General features: G+C 38.1%; 3 protein-coding genes across 6 annotated transcripts; 2 read left to right on the top strand and 1 right to left on the bottom strand.

Moving 5' to 3' along the window:
• Positions 1-632: 632 nt before the first annotated feature.
• Positions 633-3,963, top strand: lrit1a (leucine-rich repeat, immunoglobulin-like and transmembrane domains 1a). Its single transcript, XM_079472854.1, has 4 exons — positions 633-968; positions 1,183-1,643; positions 1,802-2,107; positions 2,271-3,963. Exons 1-4 carry the CDS (start codon positions 847-849, stop codon positions 3,311-3,313), a joined length of 1,932 nt encoding a protein of 643 aa, XP_079328980.1. The 5' UTR covers positions 633-846; the 3' UTR covers positions 3,314-3,963.
• Positions 3,964-4,086: 123 nt separating this feature from the next.
• lrit2 (leucine-rich repeat, immunoglobulin-like and transmembrane domains 2) lies at positions 4,087-7,604 on the top strand. The gene is made up of 3 exons (XM_079473656.1): positions 4,087-4,258; positions 4,674-5,446; positions 5,748-7,604. The coding sequence occupies exons 1-3, from the start codon at positions 4,131-4,133 to the stop codon at positions 6,548-6,550; spliced, it is 1,704 nt and encodes a 567-aa protein (XP_079329782.1). The 5' UTR covers positions 4,087-4,130; the 3' UTR covers positions 6,551-7,604.
• A 581-nt stretch (positions 7,605-8,185) lies between these two features.
• On the bottom strand, positions 8,186-18,264 carry cdhr1a (cadherin-related family member 1a). Of its 4 annotated transcripts, none has more exons than XM_079473744.1 (17): positions 18,123-18,264; positions 17,571-17,666; positions 16,983-17,128; positions 16,860-16,910; positions 16,688-16,777; positions 16,450-16,536; positions 15,935-16,054; positions 15,625-15,768; positions 15,293-15,371; positions 15,069-15,169; positions 14,670-14,873; positions 13,628-13,780; positions 13,390-13,554; positions 12,723-12,790; positions 11,296-11,524; positions 10,652-10,906; positions 8,186-9,607 (listed from the first exon to the last, which is right to left on the bottom strand). In XM_079473744.1, the coding sequence occupies exons 1-17, from the start codon at positions 18,181-18,183 to the stop codon at positions 9,062-9,064; spliced, it is 2,595 nt and encodes an 864-aa protein (XP_079329870.1). In that variant the 5' UTR covers positions 18,184-18,264; the 3' UTR covers positions 8,186-9,061. The 4 variants fall into 4 exon arrangements, with proteins under 4 accessions (XP_079329870.1, XP_079329871.1, XP_079329873.1 ...); XM_079473745.1 differs by having other exon boundaries at positions 8,187-9,607; positions 18,119-18,264; XM_079473747.1 differs by having other exon boundaries at positions 8,194-10,357; positions 18,119-18,264.
• Positions 18,265-20,272: the final 2,008 nt, after the last annotated feature.

Raw genomic sequence — 20,272 nt, 5'->3', positions numbered from 1 at the left:
AATATTGAATATTATTTTTATTGATTGATATTCTGTTTTAAAGGTTATTGTAGATTACGAAACACATTTTCACATGAACAACATGTATAATAAGTCTGGTACTGGAATGTGAATGTCGTTGTGCTTTGTTTCCTTATTAAATAATTTATATTTGAGTAGACTATTGAATAGCCAATAGATAAGTTACACAGAGTGACACAGATATACTGACCTACATGATCATTTACAATTATTTACAAATATTAATAATCATAGATATCATTTTGTAATTCCACATGAAATCTTCAAGAAGACTACATTTCTTTTGTTTTTCATTTTCAGAACAGAAGACTTTGTGCCAAAGCTTACAAGCCCAGCATAAAAAAATCGTCTGTTTTTAAAATAATTTAATTCAACAATGCAGTAGTCATTCTGAAAACAATGAAACAGCTTTCACACCATCTATAAGTGATGCAACAAAAAAAAGCAATCCAATGAAATTAAAACCAGATCAATTATATTAGAGTAGAGGATGGATTAAAAACGATTGGTAAAGATGGGAGAGAGAGATTGGAGGATTGGTATCAAACATTACGCCCAATTTGGACGTTTTTTCTCCTGTAATTAAGTTCTACATCTCTGTGTAGCCTATCAGATTCCGAGATGCACAGGCATCTAAATGAAAATAACGCACATCCTCTCACTAATCCTTGTCTATCCTTTTTATCTGCAGTGCTGGTAGCAGTTAGATCACTATGGGGCAGTGCAGCAGAGGGACCATGATGTGCTGTTGATTTTTCCATCATTTAAACCAGATGGATCTTTATTTTAAAAGTACAGGATTGTGTTATCCAAACTAGTGCTGAAATGTCTCTAACTGTCTTGTTGGGTCTGCTGCTGGCTTCAGGTAGATTTCCTCTTGTTTGGAGCTCCTGTCCTTCTCAGTGCAGCTGTTTTTATCACAACCTGAGTGACGGGTCAAGAGCCAGGTGCGTGTGTGTGCTACAAATTCGACATTTTTATGTTATGCTATGTGTACATTTATTGGATATACTTTATGCATATTATAAGCATTTCCGTATTTATTTGTTTTGAAACAACCTAAATCAAAATTTCATTACGATGTTGGTTTTAAAGTGTTGAATGCGCATGCTTGTAAATCTGTGATTATCGTGCCTTGTTCTTGTTAATACATTTCTGCAGGAGCGTGATTTGCAACGACCCAGAGATTTCCCTGGTGCCCGCCACTTTCCCACAGGACACCTCAAAACTTCGGATTGAAAAGACTGCCATTAAGAGGATCCCGAGCGAGGCTTTTAGTTACCTATCTAATTTAGAATTCCTTTGGATGTCTTTTAACATTTTATCCTCTCTCAACTCAGACAGTTTTCGTGGTTTGTACAGTTTAGAGGAATTAAGACTGGATGGAAACTCACTGACTTCATTTCCGTGGGAAGCTCTAATGGACATGCCCGGTCTTAGGTTACTTGATATACACAATAACCAGCTCTCCTCGATTCCACCAGAGGCAGCTTCCTACCTGAAAAATGTAACCTACCTGGATCTATCGAGCAACAGTCTGCTTACGGTGCCATCTGAGGTTCTTAGTACTTGGTTGATGGTCAAACCTATCCCGGGACCTGAAAGTTCTAAAATGATCCTTGGTGAGTAAGAGGGTTTTTCTTGTATTCTAAATGTATTATAAATGAATAAATAACTCTAAATAAATAAAAGCACTAATTACAAAAAATAGTAGATATCTGAAAACTATTTACAAAACAATTTTAATGAGAGAATGATTTGATAATTTTTTATGCCCCAGGTCTCCATGACAACCCTTGGTTGTGTGATTGTCGATTATATGACCTGGTCCAGTTCCAGAAATCTCCCAGTCTGTCAGTGGCCTTCATTGACACACGGCTCAGGTGCGCTGATCCTGAGAGCCTCTCCGGTGTTCTGTTTAGCGATGCCGAGCTCAGGCGCTGCCAGGGGCCACGGGTCCATACGGCTGTGGCCCGGGTGAGGACTGCGGTGGGCAACAATGTCCTCCTGCGCTGTGGAACCATTGGGGTCCCCATCCCAGAGCTGGCATGGAGGAGGGCAGATGGCAAGCCACTGAATGGGACGGGTGAGTTAGTAGAGTGGTGGAGTTGTTAAGCGATATTAACCAGAAGTGTTAATTTACCATGATTATGAGAAAGCTGGCACAGCAGTGAATTATAATTCAAATCACTGCGTTTCGGCTTATTGAGCAAATACACTCAATTCTGTGTTCTCTTTCAAAATTTTAGTTCAACTGGAGAATTCAAAGGAGGGGATAGTATGGTCTATTCTTAGCGTGCCTGCTGTGTCTTACCGTGACACTGGAAAATACATCTGCAGAGCCACAAATTATGCAGGAAGTGCAGAGGCTGTCATTTCTTTGATTATAAGTGATTCACCCAAGGCGGAGAATCTGACATTGTTTCCGAAAGCCAAAGTAAAGAGCAAGAGGCCAAGCCCTATTGTCAAGGCAGCCTATCAAGACAAACTTTTTGCCACATATGTTTCACCAACACCCAAGAATGCACCACCACTCGGCGCAACTGGGAGTTACACAGGCCCATATCCAGGTATGGAGAGGGACAATGCCGCCAACAGTCGAACAAATACACAAACAGCTAGTCCCGATGGGTACCTGGAGACTAATCTTAGCAATCTCGCTGCAAACACATCCTCTCTCCAGCAAGATCCTGACAGGGTCGTCCGCTCTGTAAAAGTGATCGGAGATACAGACTACACCGTATGTCTTAACTGGAGAGCCCCGACGGCTAAGAACACCACGGCATTCAGCGTCCTCTATGCCGTATTTGGAGAGAGGGATATGCGCAGAATCAACGTGAGTCCTGGCAACAACAGGATCATCATTGAGGGACTGGTTCCAAAAACCAAATACATCGCCTGTGTGTGCGTCAAGGGGCTGATCCCTAAAAAGGAGCAGTGTGTAATCTTCTCAACAGATGCGGCGGCGAGCGCTAATGGAACCCAAAAGCTCATTAATGTAGTAGTAATCACGGTGGCCTGCGTGATAGCCGTGCCGCTTACTGTGATCGTGTGCTGTGGGGCGCTTAAGAGGAAAATTCAAAAGTTTCTGGGAAAAAAGTCGAAAGACATTCAGGACTCGTATGTGACGTTTGAGACGCTTTCACCCAACACAAAGGCCAAAGGTTTGGAAGGGGAATACCTCACCAGACTCAACGCAGAGGAGTCCAACAGACTGCTGTCGGCCAGGTCCAGTCTGGACTCTGAATCCACAGCTAAGATTGAGGGACAGCCAAATGAATACTTCTGCTGACAATATCCCTCAGCCACAGTTCCACCACGCAGCCTCCAAAGTATCCAGGCCCAGCCGCAGTACCTGAGTGCACATAATCTGTACCAGCAGTACATGACTGGCCATGCGTAATGCAACTTTATGATACTTTGCAGAAGTAACAAGGCGCACAACTTAGAAGTCTTAATGTTGCAATTTGTTGCTGTGCTATTGGACTTGGTTTCTAAACTAAGCCATTTGGCTGGTGGTGGGGTTGTGGCTGAGCAATCCCAGAAACACGCACGCATGAACTTTAAGCCCTTCAGATACTCCTAAAAGGAACTGATTTAAAGGGAAATATTCATAAAAATGACTGTATATTTGTGCATATGAACAAATCCTGTAACAGCATCACTGTTATTGTTTGCTTAAATTTTATAAACGAATTATAGATTGATTTCCAAATCCTTTATTTATATTACAAATATGATCTCTTTACACAGATAAAATAATGCATCTAGAGTAACTCAGAAAATAAGAACATGGAGAATATGTAAAACCTGGTCCTCAATGTCTATATATATTTTTGTCACAAGTGAAACGTGTGCCACCTTATAACTTTTTATTACAGTATAAGGTTTCTTTGTAGTCACCCATCTTCCCTATAAAATAAACTTGGTTTTTATATTTTAAACTTGTTTTTTTTATTCTTTTTGGCATATAACAAATTGGTGCCCTTGTTTTGACAGCAGCGCTGCAAACCCACATAAATTCTAATCAGTTTCTCACGTCAAGGATTACTGTTAATAAGCTTTACTGTACAGTTCCCGCAGTCATGTAGCGTGAAGACACTGTACTTATGTCAGTTTTACAGGAGGCTATGGGCGTCTCAGATCTATTTCGTTTTATTTACTTCTTTCTTTTATTTAGTCACATCAACTCTGAGTGTTTTCCGGGATGCTCCTGCGTGACTGATCGTTATGGAAGGTTAGTTTCAGCTCCTTTAGTACATTAGATAAACATCAGTGGTCATCATGAGGTCAAGACGGTTCTGTGGAAAAGCGTAGCGTTGACATATTTGAAAGTTGAAGTCTAAACACTAAATAACAGCTTCTGATGCTGTGAAACTATTTTAGTTCCTCAAAAAAAGATTTTCAGTCAAAAGTTCTTTAAGTTATTTTATGTTGTTTTTATAAATCTGTATCATTTTCCACTATGAAAGACATTTCTACAACAGAACGATTCTGTGGATGTTATGGAACCACACACATTCTGAACTTTTCATGCCCCTCTCCATATAAGAGTGTATAATACAGTAGATGTCGAATAGTTTTACAGTAAATACACTAAAGATCAGATATAGCAAACAAACGTTCAAACGTACGTATTCACTTTTTTCTAGGTCACTCACATGTATGGACACAGCATTACCGTCAGTCCCTGAGGATTTACCGCAAGACCTTACCAAAATCCGCATTGAGAAGTCACAGCTACGTGAGCTGCCGAGGTCGGCATTTTCCCGCGTAAAGTCATTAAAGAATCTTTGGCTGAACTTTAACCAAATCGCCATCATAAACATCAAAAGTTTGGAGGGTTTGGTCAACCTGACCGAGCTCAGGTTGCAGGGTAACAAACTGCGTTCAGTACCATGGACAGCGTTTGAGGAAACACCCAACCTGAAGATTCTGGACCTGAAACACAACCTCATTGACGCCCTCCCTGAATACGCGCTGAAGTTTTTACCAGGTCTCACCTATTTAGATCTATCCTCTAATCAACTGTCTGTCATTTCTAAGGACGTCTTCTTGAACTGGCCTCTGTACACAGAAAGCAAAAAAGACAAAACCGCAGCGCCTAACGTTGTTTTGGCGCTTCAGGACAATCCGTGGCTTTGCGACTGTCGCCTTGGAGGCTTCGTTGAATTTATCAGATCGTTGAGCCAGCCGTTCATTCTAATGAACTCGTATTTAACATGTTCTGGTCCGGAATTCAGGGCTGGGAAGTTTTTTCATGAGGTCGAGTTAAAAGCATGTGTGCAACCAGTAGTCAGAGTCCAGACGACCAACAGAACGGTGCCGTTGGGCGGAAATGTGACTTTAACATGCTTTGCGATGGCCAGACCTGAACCTGCTATTCGATGGATATACGTCCTTAAGATACTAAGAGGATTTCGGGGTAAGATTTATTCATTTGAAAACATAAACATATGTTTATCTTTCGCTATTTAAAGAGGCTATATGTATTTTGAAAAGCTCAACATAAACAACTCTTTAATACATGAGATCAATTTGTATATGTTGTTTTATTCGGTACGGATTATCTCAAAAGTCAGTTAATATCTCAATAAGATTTTTATTAACAGAAGCCAAACATTAAATACAACCAGAAAGCTTATGTTTGCACATTTTCACTAAAACAGTTACAGTATACAGTTATCCTTTTCCTTTAGATATTATAATTTGGGTTATGTCCACAGAGATTCAGAGCCGTGTGAATGAGAACACTATTATGTCCCAGCTGGTCATCCCTTCTCTCCACCTGGCTGATCGAGGGGTCTACACCTGCATCGCCAACAATTTCCTTGGCAATTCTTCCATCAACATCCAACTACACGTGAAGTCCCCCGATGGCTCGCTGCCTAATTCCCCAGTCCACTCTGCTGCCATAGCTGAGGAAAACATTTACATCGACATCCGTATCGCCAAACAGACATTCTACGGCATCACGATTGAATGGCGTGCTGTGATAGAGAATCCAGCGGAAACCTGGTTCACCATCCATTTTGGCCGCTATGACACCCCCAGGAAGGAGCTGACATACATCGGGCCAGGCATTAACACCTATTCAGTCACAGACCTCCTCCCAGCCACCAAGTATGAAATCTGTGTGACACTGAAAAACCAGGCACCTCGGAACGACCAGTGCATCGTGTTCGTTACGGGCAGTGATTTCAATGAGATGGAACAGAGAGAGAGGCTCATTCACATCGTGGTCATTGTACTTGCCATGGTGCTCGCCGTGCCGGCGGGAATGTACGCGTGCACCACCGATGCCAGGTTTAACTGTTTTGCTCAAGGGGTGGAGATGTGGAGAAACAGGAGACAAACTGAGCACCCTCACAGGCCGGATGAGAGGCAGGGTACGTTTGACAGTCTCCAAGCTGCCAGCGATGAGGGCCTTTGTCAGGAATCCAGCAAGGATCAGAGGACCAGACGAAGGTCAGCTGAAAAGATTCATAAAATAAAGAATGATCGCAGAGCGACCGCTGAGCTTTACTGAGGTCACATGCAAAGTGATATCTACTGTATAGCCTGAATACTACCCAGGACTCAGAGAGGACTCCATTTTAATAACATTGTGAGGTTCATCCAGCTTTGAGATCCCTGTAGAGTAATATACTAATTATAATTAATCTGTGGCCACATGGTGGTTGTATAAACGCATGGTTCATGAGTACACATGTGACCCAACCATAGGCTGAAACAACCTAGCACTTTTCATAGTGTATGATATTAAAAAAGCATTCCTTTAGGTGTAATATTGTAAACATGTGTTATTGAATGATTGAAAATGAAATGATTTACTGAAGATTTATCTTTAAATAAAATTATTTCTGTAGTTGCTTTTACTGTATATGGGGAAAAAAGTAATTGCATGTATTGCAACCTGTTTTTCATTTGAATTACGCATTGTATTGTAATAACAGCTGCGTAGATGAGTTTTAGCCGTCTCTGTAATGGTCAACACAAGCAGATGGTTGAGGAATATGTTGAAAGACCGTTTTATTGTTCACTTGATGTAAAAGCTATACAGTCATGCGCTTCTAATTCCCTCTAAGCCCACTGGCTTCTCAACCCCCCACACTTCTGTGACGCAAATCAAGTTGCCAATACGTAACCGAGATTGATAATTTACTGGATACAATACATTTAACTGTATCTCTGCACAGCTGTCCCTTTAGGCGTATGTGTCCTCTGTAATGCGCTTTTCTAGATATTGATTGTGAAATGTGGTTACCAGTGCAATTCAGTTAGCTTATTTTGAGATTCAGTTTAAGGTGTGTTTTTCAACATAACAGTCAACCTTTTTTGTTACCAGTTTTCAACGTTATTTGACAAAAGCAAAACAAATGATTCCGAATATTTAGTTGTTTAACACACAATCTGTTTGTATCATGTTATACTGGTGTCAGCGAACAATAAATAAAGCTTCCAAACCAAATCCTCATATAACATTTTCTGATGGAAGCGTTAAGTCCAGAGCTCCGTGACCTCAGCCAGAGCTTTTGAAAGTAAACCACAGTACAAAATAAACATGTACACATCTTGGTTTTGAATGTTGCGTTTCTCTTTTATCCTTGTGCATCAGCGCGCGTTGGAAGTTTGTAATCCTCTCTAAAAAAAACAGTAATCCTCCTTGCTTCCTACGGGGTATAATTCCACAACATTTGTGCTCTTACCCTCAGTGCTGCTTTTACTATCTGTAACCAGAACTTTCGCCATCACAGCAGTTTTGTCTCATGCGCAGGGGTGTTTGAACAAAGCCATCAACACTCCCAGTGTTTAAAATAGACTGTTTGATACTGTTCTTTGATACTGTTCTTAATATTAACCAGTGTTCTTATGAACTGTTGTGCGTATTAGAGATTTAGGAAAGCCACAGAGAGCAAACTCATAACTTGTCCTAAAAAACTTAATGAGAGCACCAAATCTATGCTCCATGCTAAGCCCAAAAACAACAAGCACATGGCAGGACAGGAAAGCACAAACCACAGCTACAGCTGGACAGTTTATGATAGATAATTGTGGATGTCTATGACACTATGATTACTTTATGATACTATGTACAAATTATAAATTATTAATTTGTCACCAACTGGATCATTAGCCACGTCTGAGAGAGAAACAACATATTACAATATAGACAATAGACAATAGTTATTTATTTACAAAAGAGTACACATAAATTGAGAGCAATCCAAGAATCATTTAACACTGCATTAAATGAAGGGATGAGGTACATTACACCATGCACAGTTGCACTCCGTAAAATAAAGGTTCTTCACAGCGATGTAATAGAAGAACCATTTTTGGTTCCACAAAGAACCGTTCAGATAAAGGTTCTTTAAAGAACCATCTCTTTCTTACCTTTTTATAATCTGAATACCTTTTTATAATCGAAAGGCGTGTGCCTTAATGCATTAACAATTGAAAGACATGAAAGTACTAATAGTATGTTTTTGACGGTAAAGCTTTTTAAAACATTAAGTTTAGACATCTGCTTAGCACGGTTTACACAAAGTATAATACTGGATTAAACAGTCAAAAGGTTTTGTCAAATAAAATATCCTATAAACTAACAAATTCTTTAAACAATTTGGCATTGTAATGGTTCTTCAAAGGAACAGACAATATTCTATGAGATCCAGAATCCATATACGTAAAAACCATAGTGAGTACAGGATTATGAAGAGGCATATTTTATTTTCATTGTTAGTTTCCCTTTTTATGACAAAGCATTATATTACACTTGTATTTAAGTAAACCTTACAGTAGGTGTGAACCAATGATTGTTTTTATCCAGAAGAGGGCAGTGCACAGTGACAGCAGGCTGTTAGTTTCCCATAACACGTCTTTCAATTATCCATTAGCGTTGACTTGCAGCCAGAACTGATGTACAGATTAGAAAATATTCAGTAAGTAGCTTGCTGAGTTGGCAGACGTGTCCAATGCCTGCTGGGATCTTGTCTTTGTGGTCATCACTTAAGCAAACATACTTAAGCATGCATACTCAGTATCTGTTAGCCATCTTTTTCTGTTCCAGTCTGAGTTTGAGCTCAGAAACCAGTGCCGTGTTGACAGGATTGTCTTTTTCCCTAATAGACCTTTTCTTTGTCTTGGACACCACGGAGGCAGAAACTGTAGGTACCATCCAATCCCTGTCTTTTTTCCTGTAGTGACCTGGCAACGGTGGGGGAATGGGTGCGTTAGGAGGTGACGGAGGGGATCGATGTTTACAGGCACTCATGTTGTTGTTACAGTTGATGTTTTCTACTGTAGGAATCTCAGGTCCCCTCTCTCTGAAATGATCTCCATGATTTTCCTCTCGAAACGGTTGCTGGAAGTTCTCTTGTCTCCGAGGTTTACGTTTCTTCCGTATGATGCGTCGGGAGGGCAGGATCCGGTTAGACTTTATGTTTCTTATGTATATAACGGTTGAGATCAGGACTGTCACACAAACCATGGTTACAATGACACCACAAATCAAGCCTAGGATTTGCATGGGATTTTCTCTACTTTTCATTAAAAAGGACGCCAATGGTCCCCTGAGTTGAGTCTGTAAAAGAGCACAAAAAGTAATCAAGTCCACGGGACTCAAGATTTATATTGAGGGCTTTTGCCCAGAAACAAACAGTAAAGTGGAGGAGGTAAATTCATCTCCCAGAGATGCCAACAGAAGTCAACACGGTGTTTAGATTGTACACATCTGTGTTGGAGAGCACTGATAGGGCTGCTCAGAGTCAATATAATGGCATGACTGCATGGCATCTTGGCGTCTGAGAACTGATTGATAGAAGTTGATTTAGTCTGATAATTTGGTAGAATTTAAGTGCTACACAAGAGCCAGACAAGATCAGAAGAGTTAAATGAGGCACCCACTAATAAGACCATGTAGCCTCGTCTTTATGATCTATATGCTGAACTAATAAAGGCTGAACAGAAAATCGGACAATTCGGAAAAATAGACATATGTGAATGATTTTATTGTAACTGTGCTCTTTTACAGACAAAACAAAATGAAAGATGGACAAGAAATGAAAAACCAAGCTGAGCATTTGTGTTGGTGTCAATTAAAGAAATATATTTGCCGTCTTGTAAAAGTGTCTCATGGTCAGGGCCTTTTAATAATCTTTCTGATCTTGCCCCTTGGCTGGACCCGGGACTTTTTCACGGCATTCCAGTAAATTATGGTGGAAATGAAAACGGTCAAACAAACAGAGAGGACAACAACGCTCATACAAATGCTGAAAACAGTCCAGGGCCGAGTTCTCAAACTCAAGAAGTATGATATCATTCGTGATTTGATCTGTAAAGGACACAATAACACTGACTTAACTCTAAGTTTCACAATACAGGTAAAATAAAGGTCTACTTAACTTATACCTTCAAACATTTTTTATTGAAAATATAGAAAAAAGATAGTAAAATCTGCAGTAAAAAGTTCACTAAAGAGATAATACTGGCAACAAATACTGGCTACTGTTTTGGCTTATATGTACAGTTATCGTGAGTGAAAACGTCTTTGAATGGCCTTTTGGCAACTTTCAGATTTTAAACATTGTTTTGAATGAGAATATTCTTGAAAAAAAAAAACACTCACCGCTTCTGTGATGTCAATCTTTACTATAGTAGTTGTACTAAAAGATGGAGAACCTCTGTCTTTGGCCTGAACTACCAAAGACCAGGTACAGTCTCTCTGGTTAGTGATGTTTTGGACAATGTCCATAGACTTGATGTACGGCTTTAACTTTATTTCTCCTGTATCTGCATCAATGTCAAATATGTTGTCTGGGTCGGTTTTCATGATGGAGTATTCAATTACATTGTTTGGCTCCTCTGCATCTTCATCAACTGCCTAAACATCGTCAAACAAAGGTACATCAGAAATTACAGGTATTTTCTTTAGAAAATGAAACAGTGAACAGCATTAAAGTGAAAATGATGTCATCGTTTACACCCTCTTGTCATTTCAAACCTGTATGACTTTCTTTTTTCCACAGAACACAAAAGATTTATTGGCGAAAGTTGGTGATCGAACAGCATTGGCCCCCATTCCCTTCTATTGTACGGACACAAAACAAATGCAAGTGAATGGGTGCAGGTTAAAAACATCCTTAAAAATATCTTCTTTTGTGTTCTGCGGAAGAATGAAGGACATGCAGGTTTTAAATGACAAGGGGGTGAGTAAATAAGGACAGAACTTTCATTTTTGGGTGAACTTTCACTTTACAATTAGAAGCTAACCTCTATTTTCACCGGTGCGCCGATAATCATCGTCTTCTCTAGTGAGTTTTCATTAAATGCTGGTGGATGGTCATTGAGGTCCAGGATGGTAACAAAGACTTCAGCGAGACTGTATTTTCCTTCTGTGTCTTCGGCCTTCACATAAAAGTTATACTTGGATTTTACTTCAGCGTCCAGACTGGCCCAGGGCTGGGTGTAGATGATTCCAGAATCAGCCTGAATGAGAAACCTGCATATAAACGTATAGAAAATAGTTATTTTCGGTTTCTTTCGGTTTGTGTAAAACTTATTTTTGAATAAGTATTTTTAAAATACAATTTCATGGTGGTAAGTATACAGACTGCACCTTTAAGTGGGGCAGTTACATGAGCATGACACCAAATCTATTTTCTCCCTAAATCCCATTAGCAGATTAACCGAGATGGAGGTCTATGTACTACGTGTGTTGTAAAAGCAGATTGTTCCAGAAATTCTATTATTTAGCTCTGTAGAGAAGAGATGATGTCATTTGGTCAAAGTAAACAGTTGATTGGATATTGGATATTTCTACTAAAGACATCACATGATTGAACTTAACATTTCAATGAAATTATTTCACACAATTTAGATTTTTGGTGCTAGTTAAATGAAACAAGGGATGTATGCTGGTATTACTGCCTTTACATGGGTTCTCACTCACTTGCTCGCTCACTCACTCAGAGTTTTAAATAACATGTGCAAGACATCAAGTTCAAAGAGCCAATGGGAGCTTACACCACAACGATTTAAAATGCTTATTCTGTCGATGAGCCGCCACTTACAGATTTAATTTGGTTCGTAGACGTGTGTTTTATGCTCTATAAAACATAAATAATTTGTTACCAAAAGAGATCATGACTCTATCTTTATGGCCTTGAGAAGCTTAGAGCTGGACACATGGTTCATTAAATACAGACCGAACTGTGTTTCAAGATGGCAAGAATTTTCCAGCTATTTGTGAACTGGGTTTGGAATTTAATAAAAGAAAACAAAATGAAATCCTCTTGGGTATATTCAGTCCTCAGGGAAATTGTCCTAAGGCAGCCAGAGTCAGAAAGCTAACTCTTACCACGGCAGAGTCATTGGAAGTTTGCCCGAACGGTTATGATCACCACCCGTTTATAAAGTCTGTAATGTCTTAGGAGCGTTAGTATTTGTAAGCTGCATGTGACTGGACCACTCCAGTGTGTGATGAGTTGGGCTAAGCTCAGACGCTTGCCTCCTCCTCTCCCATTCATTAAACAGTTTGCGTTTCGGTGCTAATGATGTTGCATAAGCGATTGTTTTTAACATGGCTTATTGCGGTCAGCTGGTGTTGCACCAGCAGGTCCCACAGCACCTTACAAGTGATCTAAAATACACTAACATCCAAAGACGGATATGAAGAGTGTGATACCAGTGTTACTCACAGATCTGCACCTGAACCGTAGATGGAGTATCTGACCACTCCCCATAGACCAGAATCAGGATCTGTGGCCTGTGGAGAGCATAAGAAGATTTGGATAAACAAACGTCACAAACATGCTCATCTACGGTGAACGTGGTCAACGTCTACGTAACAGAACAGATTACTTTTTGGGGATGTGAGGATTAACTCATGTTTGGAGCATGTTCTTACGTCCAAAGTCAAAATCTGCCAGATCATTTAGCAGACTGTAACCTCGAAACATAGCCTTATATTATGTTTTATATTTTTAGATGACAGAAAAACATATTCACTTATTTTATTCGACACTGAGGAAGTCGGTGTTACTGTCACCAGAGAAAGTCATGGTTTAATGATATGACCACATCAGGTGATGGTACTGATGCCATTAGCATCTATTAATGCCCAAAAAAATCTAATCTGGGCTTTTAGTGTTACACAACTGAATGAAAATGATAGCCATCTGGCAGCTTACTTCTTAGGAAGCATGCACATACTGAGCATGATTTTGGATTCTGATCCTCAAACATTATATTTAGATGATTAATGCTTAGCCTTATTTATACTGTTGCAGAACACTCTGGAGAGGATGACAGACATGTTGATCTTCTTGTCTTTTTTATATAATGTCTACAGTGTCCTGTACTCACTGTCACAGACACAACATTGGAGCCTCCAGGTGAGTTCTCTGGAATCCGGGCAATGTAAAAATCGGAGGTGAACTTTGGAGCGTTATCATTTGTGTCTAGAAGATGAATGATTATATCTGCTGTAGCACTGAATCTCTCAGGTGTGTCAATCTCGACAGCGAGGAGCTGGAAAAAAGAAACAAATACGTTACATTTTGGCCTCACTGTAGATTCTTCTTATAAAATTACAGCAGATTACCTTAAATGTCAAAAATTCTGATTTCTCAAAGTCTATTGCAGCAGAATCCTCTACCAGGACAGTGACCTGGGCTTCATTCAGGACAGTCTGAGGAACCACTCGTAACATGCGGCCTGGGCCAACCAGTCTGAGGTGGAATTTAGCATTTGCTCCCTGTCAACAAAAATACACCATAAACGCATTTTGTAACATAATTTAATCTCACAAATAATACTAACAAATGTAATGTATACAGCTTTCACAAATGTACATTTAGAATGATATGTCAAAACTTTTTTTGAATGCATGATCAAATATTTCGTTAGCTGGTATGTTGTTGCAATGTGGTTCCCGAGGCGATCTTCATTTGTGTAATGAATCTGCACATCTCTCAATGAATGCTGAATAACCAGATAAATCATTGCATAATATGACACAAGCTCAAAATGGACCACCTGCTTGTGCGGGTACATTCGTTTCATTTATGTAAAATAAATTAATCTGTTTCATTATGACTGAACATTGAAGCACACTGAAGTGATGCATTAAACTAATGACTAAATGCCATGTTTATCTTTAATGCTATTCGCAAATATTCTATAATACTAAATCTACTATTATTAAAATCTGACTAACAAATATAAAATAAACAGATATCTTCAGTGTAAAACTTTGCTGTAGTTTTGCAGCAAATTTGCCAGTAACTGTAGAATTATTATTAATATTAGTACTTTCTGACTTGCACGAACATTCCTAAAATAAGTCTTAAAATGCACACAAGTAATGTTTTTAGTGTGAAATGTTTGTTGAAATCACTTAAATTTCAAAATTAAACTAAGGTCTAGTCCTGGTTTAAACTAATCCCCGTCCCGGAAACCACTTTGACTTTTGAGATTCAAAATGAGCAAGAAGAGACTGGTCACTACTGGCATTAGCACAGCAACACTGCTAAAAATTACATTCTTCGTAAACATTTTTGTCTTGTGTTCTGGTAAAAATATTTACTTTTTTAAATGTTCAGAAATCTATAAAGTGTGAGAAATGAAAGCAAACAGGAATGTACCTGATCTGAGTCATTGACTGTGATTTTCAAGCCCCTCAGAAACTCTCCCAGTGGAGGATGTTCGTACATTGTTAGTTCAAACGTGTTCTGCGGTCCATTCTCTCCGTAGAACGTCGGTGGATGGTTGTTCAGATCCACTACCCGAATGGTCACTGTGGTAACAGCATAGTCCATTAGTTTTCCTTCTGGGTTGACTTCTGATGCCTGAGAACCAAAGAAATGACAGATTATTAAATTTAAGGCATTAACACAAAAACATGCCATAGACTGAGATCAATTTTATTGATTGGTCCATTCATAAAATAGGCGAAATATGACTGTAGCCCTGTTTCAATTCAGAGATCAGGGATGCAGCAGCAAACATGTTATTCCAGGAAAAAGAAGATAAATGAATTTTACCTTGACTTTTATATTAAAAGTTTCCCTTTTCAGTTGGGTTGGGTATACTTTCAGAGTAATACAGCCACTGGTTTTATTAATGGCAAAAACTTCATCTGCTCCTGTATAGAATAAATAAGAATGTGTTAAATTGGTGGTATAAAATGCGGCTTCGTTTGAGGGTTTGATATTTGTTTTTTGTTTTTTTTGTAATGAAAAACTTACACCCGAAAAGCACTACATACCAGAGTCTATTGAATAAATGACTGGATTTGGATTTGCTATGTCTCCATCTTTGGCATAAACTGTAAATGTCTCGGAGCCCTGTGGACAAAACTCAGTCTCAGATTTGGTCAGTTAGTCGATGCATTTCCATTTTAGGTGAAAAATGAGAGATGATCCAAGAAACAAGAAACTACAGCATTTGCCCAAAAAGTAAAAGTGTAGTTGAAAGGCATTTGAATATTAGAAAACTATGCAAGCCAGTAAATTTCCATGATGTTTTATCATATGACAGAAGCTTTTTGCCTTTTGTGTGAAGCTTCTTCGAAATACTGTACACTATGAAAATACTCACAGGTGAGGAGACTTCGTAGACATAACCAAAGTAAGGTGTTCCAACAAACATGGGGGGAGTGTCTTGAATGTCAATCACATTTATTGTCAAGGTGGCAGAGGATGTCATCATTACTTGTTTTCCCTTGTTATTGCCACCACCATCCTGAAACCGAAAGTTTCAAACAAAATATAAATATATTGTTACATTAAATATGTATAGTATAATATACACACTATTATTCTGATAATTCCATAAGTAATCCGATATAATCAGATAAGGGCTGGAAATGGGAACGATAAGCTATCATTGAGAAAACAGAGTCTCTCACCTTTGCCACTACAGTGATAAAATGCGTGCGAGATTTCTCATAATCAAGGCCTTCTCCAGGTTTTATCCTCAGCACACCACTGTTGTGGTCAATAGAAAACTTTGTTTTTGGTTCAGTGCTCTAGATTAAAAGAATATGTGAAAGGAATAAAAAGCCGTTTTGTGTCATCATTGGGAAGGTCAAAACTCATTTCACTGAACCACAGTTTAACTTCCACCTCTTTTGTTTACAATAATAATACATTTTATATAGTGCAACATTTGCACAACCCAGCTGTCTTCCACTTATTTTAAACTTGTTCCAAACAGCGCAAGATGGACTGATGCTAAAAATCTATTTAAGTCCAGTTTCAAATGGTCTTATAGATTTTTTCTCTTTATGACTCAGTAGTACTGTTAACATGTTGATTCAAATAAAAGCTGCAGCATTAATGAACAAAAGGCAAGTGTCATTATTTTATTTGCCCTTAATTCCGTTTAATATGTAGTCGAAGACAAGAATTTGCCAGATGTTACCTGGAGAAAGTAAGTGACCGATCCCCCTGAACCTGTGTCTCGGTCTACTGCCAACACTTTGTAGATGCTGCTCCCAGATGTTGTGTTCTGTGCACACATATTAATACAGTTTAAAAGAAGCCTACCGAATCATTTCAAAATCAATTAACATATTACAAACATAGCCTCAATTTCATATTAAATGTTAATAATAAGAAAAACAAAGCAATTAACTTATAACTCATAATTGAGTCCTCACCTCTGGCACATCCACGATGGAGGGCATATTTTGAAACTGTGGTCTCTCATCATTGGCATCCAGTACAAAAACTGTAACCTTTTCAACAACCTGACATGCCACCAGAGTGTTAGAAAGATTACAAAGACACATGCCTAACATTGGATGAGACTTTCAAATCAACAATACTTGCTTTATTCAGGCCATCTGAGATACTGACAAAGACATGAATTGCATCTTGTGCCTGTGATAATAAACAGCTGTCAGGTACTCAACAAATATAAAAATGCTTTAGACTAACACGTGCTAAATGTACCTCTCTGTCCAGCTCCTCTATCAATGTTACTGCTCCAGATTGAGGATGAACATGAAAATATTCTTTGGATCCAGATTCAAAGGTCAGCCCATATTTGACTGGCTGACCTTCAGGGTCACTTCCATTTAGAACATAAATCTGCGTTCCTGTAAATAACGGCAGCGGATTAGCGAGAAGGTCTTTTATTAACAACAACTGTTAAAACAGTAAAATGTCAATCTGTGATCTCTCAAAATTGTACACACAATGCAGATGCTTTTAACCAAACTGGATGCTTCTGTTTTTACATGTTTTCTAGACCTTATGACCTTGACACCACTAACAAGAGACTAGAGTACAATGCATAGCACAGCTTCTGATTCTCAATAGTATCTCACAACAAACCAACTTCATCAGAGCTCAAAACACGGTATATAATAAATAGCAGTCACCATTTTATTGTTACTGTTGGCCAAAACCCATCAAAAGATGCCGTCCAAAATGTTTGTGGTCTTTTAATTAGTTGGTAACATTAGCATAAACATGCAAGTTTAGTGATCTAATTCTGAACAGCAACCAAGCAAAATATTAAATGAAATAGCATCTCACCTTTCAATGTGTCTTCTGAAAGACTAAACAACGCCATGTTACCATTGTTACTGTTGGGCCCATTATCATAGAAATAAGGTGCGTAGTCACTATGTGCTATAAACAACATTAAAGAGAACAAGACATTAAAATAGCACAAACCAATTTAACATATTAAAATAACCAGAGTTTACAGCATATCACGATATTTGTCTAGGATTACAAATGCTTTACGTCATAGATGAGTGCCCTGACTTAACAAATCTTTCTCATTACTCAAATTCATTTAAGAAATTCATTTGAATTGACTTAATTGTAATCATTTACAAAATATATTAAACCAATAAACAAATAAGAATTTCACATTATAATAATAGAAAATAATAAAATGTAATTTTTCTTTTTTTACTTTCAGCGACATTGCTCACCTCCTACTGTCAAGCAGGAATACAGGTGATGCAAATGAAAAAATCAAATACATGCATTATAAATCAGGTTCAGTGAAGTATAAGAACGTTTAGCCTGTGGTTTACGTCCTTAATTCACAATGTGTGCTCTCAATTGAATACATACCAAAGCAGATATATCCTAGCAGAAAAAATAATGAAAATTGTATTTCCATAGCATTCTTCATCCTATTAAAGCAAAGCAGGCCAGATAGCGCACTAGGGAACAATGCTATAGTAGTGTCCTTCTAAATGTGTCTATTGCAAATGAAGAAGAGTCAAGGCAGGTGCTAAGAGCCTAATCCAATGACACGCCTTAACCCTGAGAACATTCTTAGAGCCCGGTGTTTGCATCTATTCCAGTTGAACAGAGCTCACTTTCATGTTAAAGTACTTGATTTAACCTAAATACAAAACTATTCAACATCAAAGACCAGTGAGAAAACATTATGAAAGAGTAATTCATTTTTTATTAAAGAACTTTAGCAATGTAGGATGTACTCAGTCGCTGCTCAATTGGCTCCACGTATAAATGGAACGTAATACAATTAGTGAAAATTAAGTTCATGTTATTTCCAGTCATAACTGAGGATTTCTTGCACGACAATGGATACTTCCAAGAAAGAATATAAACGTTATATATATAATATATATAACATTTTTCTTGGAATACTGTTTTACTGTTTACTATTTATTGCCATTGAAACGAAGTTGGGAGATTGAAACTTCAGTAAGCATATTTGAGAAATTTCCATTACACATAAGCGTTTTCATATTACTTTTGTGCATATGAGCAGCAGTGCAGATCACAAAATGAAACACCTGCCAATTTACCTTCATCAACATTTGTGAGTGTTGCTTTGCCTTTAGGTTTAATTTGTATGGAGCAGGCAGATGGCAGGCAAGCAGATTAACCTACAATAATCCTACAGGGACACACAAAACAAAAACAAGTCTGGATGTGCACTACAGAGAAGACTAGAGTCTGAGCAGGGAACTGAACATATAATATTGATTTTCTCATCGTAACTATGAACATGTTGACTGATCTGTTTGTTTCTGTTCCTTACACTTAATTAAATTAAATAAATAACATTTCAAAGATCTATATTGTACCATTTAGTTTTGTAATGATACTTCATGTAAATAAATGATAAGGGTGACGATACAGCTAACGTGTCCACAAATAAATCACTGCAAACACTTTGCATTCGTGTTTGGTATAGTGGAAGAATGCTAACGCAGGTTTGACCTACAATTCATCAGGAGATTTAGCTTGTACATTTTTTTGTATTGTGACCATGTACGTCAGTCATGGATTACATGACAGAAAAGAACCTTGAATAGCAAACAGATTTGCCATTTAGGTGAAATATTATCATCTGGCTAAATCTGTGGTACGTGACTATAAAAGGCCTTAGATATCCCTTTTATTGTGATTATCCTACCACGGTTTAAAATAGGACATGCACGCATAAAAAAGCAAAAAGAAAAGTAAATGTTCCTGATGAAAACTCATCCTGGGAAAGTTCAAGCGCTGACATTTTGAACCGAGCTAATAACTATTACATTTCAGATCTCATGTGCAACAGAGATGCTCTATAACAAGGTTGAAGATGAATGAAAGAATATTGTGTTTATTAGTAAAGCAATTATACTAGAAACATAACCCCCTTTAAATATTTAATTGAAAGTCCTGTTTCAATGTGTTTAACTATTAGCCATGTATTTAGTAGAATTAATATTTTCATCACTGCACATATGTGAATGTTACTTCTTGGATTACAATTAATCTTTGGATTGGATGAATAAAAAGACTCAAAACACAGTTTAAATCTGGATCAAAAACAAATTGGGATCTCTTAATCTTCTCGCAAACTTCGTCTGAATTGAAAATATAATATGCAGGCAAACTTTGGCTAAAGGAGGAGGCTTTTACATGGTCCTTCAATCCATTCATTTTGTCACGTTTCTCCTGTTTCCAAAACACGCACGCATTTTTATAGTCTTTCATTACACTCCATTAAGCAGCACTGCTTCTATAACCAGATTGAGATTGTAACTTTGATAAATCGCTTTAAATAAATAAAAAAAAATTTGCCTAATGAATTCACATCATTTTAAAAGGAACGCTCATCATCATTTATAATTTCCATTAATACGAAAGATTCTATTTGATTTAACCTACTGGCAGACCAAATATAACCCCTCTGTGCTGGCTCAATACAAACATTTCACTACAAAAACCCTAAAAAATGTTCATATTTTATGTCCACT

The sequence above is a fragment of the Barbatula barbatula genome (genome assembly GCF_947034865.1).
Source record: "Barbatula barbatula genome assembly, chromosome: 14".
Lineage (NCBI taxonomy): Eukaryota > Metazoa > Chordata > Actinopteri > Cypriniformes > Nemacheilidae > Barbatula > Barbatula barbatula.
This window is presented reverse-complemented; position numbering and strand designations above follow the sequence as displayed.

Excerpts from the sequence above, each read along its gene's own strand:
- lrit1a (XM_079472854.1), top strand. The coding sequence starts at position 847 with ATGTCTCTAACTGTCTTGTTGGGTCTGCTGCTGGCTTCAGGTAGATTT. Across the intron at positions 969-1,182 it reads AGTGACGGGTCAAGAGCCAG|GAGCGTGATTTGCAACGACC; the intron begins GTGCGTGTGTGT and ends ACATTTCTGCAG. Across the intron at positions 1,644-1,801 it reads AAGTTCTAAAATGATCCTTG|GTCTCCATGACAACCCTTGG; the intron begins GTGAGTAAGAGG and ends TTTATGCCCCAG.
- lrit2 (XM_079473656.1), top strand. The coding sequence starts at position 4,131 with ATGTCAGTTTTACAGGAGGCTATGGGCGTCTCAGATCTATTTCGTTTT. Across the intron at positions 4,259-4,673 it reads GTGACTGATCGTTATGGAAG|GTCACTCACATGTATGGACA; the intron begins GTTAGTTTCAGC and ends ACTTTTTTCTAG. Across the intron at positions 5,447-5,747 it reads GATACTAAGAGGATTTCGGG|AGATTCAGAGCCGTGTGAAT; the intron begins GTAAGATTTATT and ends TTATGTCCACAG.
- cdhr1a (XM_079473744.1), bottom strand. The coding sequence starts at position 18,183 with ATGAAGAATGCTATGGAAATACAATTTTCATTATTTTTTCTGCTAGGA. Across the intron at positions 16,911-16,982 it reads TAGAGGAGCTGGACAGAGAG|GCACAAGATGCAATTCATGT; the intron begins GTACATTTAGCA and ends TTATTATCACAG. Across the intron at positions 16,055-16,449 it reads CGGTCACTTACTTTCTCCAG|AGCACTGAACCAAAAACAAA; the intron begins GTAACATCTGGC and ends CTTTTAATCTAG.